Source organism: Stigmatopora nigra, chromosome 21 (genome assembly GCF_051989575.1).
Source record: "Stigmatopora nigra isolate UIUO_SnigA chromosome 21, RoL_Snig_1.1, whole genome shotgun sequence".
Lineage (NCBI taxonomy): Eukaryota > Metazoa > Chordata > Actinopteri > Syngnathiformes > Syngnathidae > Stigmatopora > Stigmatopora nigra.
Window position 1 is genome coordinate 7,910,022 of NC_135528.1, and position 2,839 is coordinate 7,912,860.

At 49.3% G+C, this 2,839-nt stretch overlaps 1 protein-coding gene across 1 annotated transcript; it reads left to right on the forward strand.

Annotated features, from left to right (window-relative positions):
- The first annotated feature begins 242 nt into the window (after positions 1 to 242).
- Positions 243 to 2,399, forward strand: dlx6a (distal-less homeobox 6a). Its single transcript, XM_077743382.1, has 3 exons — positions 243 to 914; positions 1,250 to 1,443; positions 1,852 to 2,399. The coding sequence occupies exons 1-3, from the start codon at positions 512 to 514 to the stop codon at positions 2,089 to 2,091; spliced, it is 837 nt and encodes a 278-aa protein (XP_077599508.1). The 5' UTR covers positions 243 to 511; the 3' UTR covers positions 2,092 to 2,399.
- Positions 2,400 to 2,839: the final 440 nt, after the last annotated feature.

Genomic DNA, 2,839 nt, shown 5'->3' on the forward strand with positions numbered 1-2,839 from the left:
GTAGTGGGTAATTTGATGGTGTGGTTTTAAAAAAAAAGCAAAAGTGAAAAACGATAGGGCAATTCCAAGCCGCTCAATCTGTCTGTGGGAATTAGACGTCTTCCCCATCCATCCCTTGGTAGATTTGGCCTGGAATCTCTGCTATGGTGGGTGAACTCGAAGGCTCAAAGTCTCCGTCACCAGCGCTCAGCCTCTACGCGATGACGTAATCCCCCGGATGACCAATAGGAAGACGCTGCCCTTTTGGAGACTAACCATTCGACTTGTGCCGTCTGCACCAAGACTGCGAGCGAGCAGGCAATTTTAACAGTAAAAAAATCGGAGCGCTGGCAATCGGAATTTCACGGAACGGAATTGGATTCTGGGGGGTGGTGGCGAGGAAAGAAAAAAAAGAGCGACGAAAGAGAAAGAAAGACGTAAAGAGAGAAAGGAGAGAGAGAGAGAGGAAAGAGAGGGTCTTGAGCGAGAAAGGGGGGCGAGTGCGCTCGCTCTCAAGGCAAGGGAAAATTCGATGATGACCATGACTACCATGGCTGACGGTCTGGAGGCGCAGGACTCGTCCAAGTCGGCGTTCATGGAGTTCGGCCAACAGCAACAGCAGCAGCAGCAACAGGGTCAGTCGCAATCGGCGCAAAGCTCGCCCTCCATGGGGGGCTCGACGCACTACCCACTGCACTGCCTGCACTCGGGCTCGCACCACCATCACCACCACCACCATCACCAGCAGCACCCTCACCACCAGCACCAGCAGCCACAGCAGCACGACAACGCCGCCGCTGCTGCCGCCGCCTACCCATCCGGGAACTCCTACAACCGGTCCTTAGCTTACCCATACGTGAGCCACCCTCACCATAGCCCCTACCTGTCTACCTACCACAACAGCACGGGAGCGCAGACGCGCTTAGACGGCGCAGGTAAGACCGAACAAGCGAGCCCACCCCGGTCGTCCGATGATCTTCCCCTAGAGGCCTTTTTATGTCGGACGTTTACGTCACCCCCCTTCCGAAAAGAAGCGACGACGGGGTGTGATCACGAATCGAAATCAGCCAGCCTTCGATGTTGCAATTAGCATTTAATTGACATGTCATTATCGGAAATAATCGTGGGGGGTGAGGGGGGGGGTCGTGGAGGGGGGTTTGGAAGATGACAACCCCCCCTCCCTCGTTTATTTTTTTATGGGCATTTTTACAGTGTCTCCCTCGGGTGCTTTTCAATCATTATTATATTTTTCTTGTTGTTGTTGTTGCAGAGCAGCAGAAAACGACGGTGATCGAAAATGGGGAGATTCGATTTAACGGCAAAGGGAAGAAAATACGGAAACCGAGGACCATTTATTCCAGTTTGCAACTCCAGGCGCTTAATCATCGATTCCAGCAAACCCAGTACCTGGCTTTACCTGAACGGGCCGAATTGGCCGCCTCGTTAGGCCTGACCCAAACACAGGTAGGTCATATTGACATTTGACCTTTCCACCTTTTTTGTTCATTTGAAAATACAGACCCAAAAAAAACTAAAAAATGTGTCATCCACAAATGCCACTTCTCTAATAGAATTATTTTACGATTCATATAACTATGGCCCACATTTTTTTAAAATTCCATAATATTTAACTTAATGCCTGACTCACAACAATAGACTCCAATTCCATTTAACCGAGTTGACTGCTCATTTTTCAGTGCCATTGACGGCGCTAGATGCTCAATCGCCGCATACCAGGCTCTCCCAGTCAAAATGGATTGGACATCTAGCACCGTCAATGGCAGCCAGTGAGTTTTAACAACTGCCCCCTCCCGGGTTAAAACAAGCTGACATAGTCCATTAACACCCCCCACCCCTTCCCTGTCTGCATAGGTAAAGATCTGGTTCCAGAACAAGCGCTCCAAATTCAAGAAACTCCTCAAGCAAGGCGGCAACCCGCACGAAAGCGACCCAATGCCGGCTTCCATGAGCCTCTCCCCCCGGTCACCATCCATCCCCCCCATATGGGACGTGTCGGCATCGTCCAAAGGAGTAAACATGGGAGCTAACAGCTACATGGCCGGCTACTCTCACTGGTATTCCTCCCCGCATCAGGACTCCATGCAGAGATAGACTTTTTTTTCCTCCCCTAGCCGGGATCGGGAGCTCAAAAAGCGGCCTGACGCGAAAGGACCGACCGCCTCGGTGCGGATGTCCCAAATATGGAAGAACAGACGGACATTTTTTTTCTATGGGACTGTCCTGCTGTCACCGCTTACTAAATATCACCAGTGACAGACACAAAGAGACTAGTACACTGCTCATTTTTTTGATTATTTTTTTTGGGGGGGTTCGTGTTTTGTAAATAGAATCTGCCACTTCACTTGTAAAAAAAAATACTTTTTATGTTCTGTCAGATTGAGTAAAAGCGTGACTCCAAACATGCTTTTTTGTGTGCTTTAAAGTAAAAAAAAATGGTAAATTGGGGCAACACGTCATGCAGAGGATGGAAATGAACTTACCGCGTGCCTCGCATATACGCCGCCCCCTCCCAGGTCAATCCGGCCGGCGTCAATTATTGACAAAATGTTTTCTGCCGTCTCTCCGTCCTAATGCGGGCCGTTAAATGGCGAGCTCGGCGGGATCGATGGCGAACAAAGCAGCCAGCTGCAGCGGCGTTCAATACCGAGGAGGAGATATTTGGGACAATTTGCCGGCTTTTTATCCAAGTCAGCCTTTTTCCCCCCCTTTCTCACAAATGCAGGCATAATTAGGGTAATTTTTGATGTAGCCTGCTGATTACAGCGTTTTTACCGTCAAAGATAATTACCTGTAATTTTCTACCACTTTAATACTAAAAGCCATCTTTATTTTGCTTTGG

Excerpts from the sequence above, each read along its gene's own strand:
- dlx6a (XM_077743382.1), top strand. The coding sequence starts at position 512 with ATGATGACCATGACTACCATGGCTGACGGTCTGGAGGCGCAGGACTCG. Across the intron at positions 915-1,249 it reads GACGCGCTTAGACGGCGCAG|AGCAGCAGAAAACGACGGTG; the intron begins GTAAGACCGAAC and ends TTGTTGTTGCAG. Across the intron at positions 1,444-1,851 it reads TAGGCCTGACCCAAACACAG|GTAAAGATCTGGTTCCAGAA; the intron begins GTAGGTCATATT and ends CTGTCTGCATAG.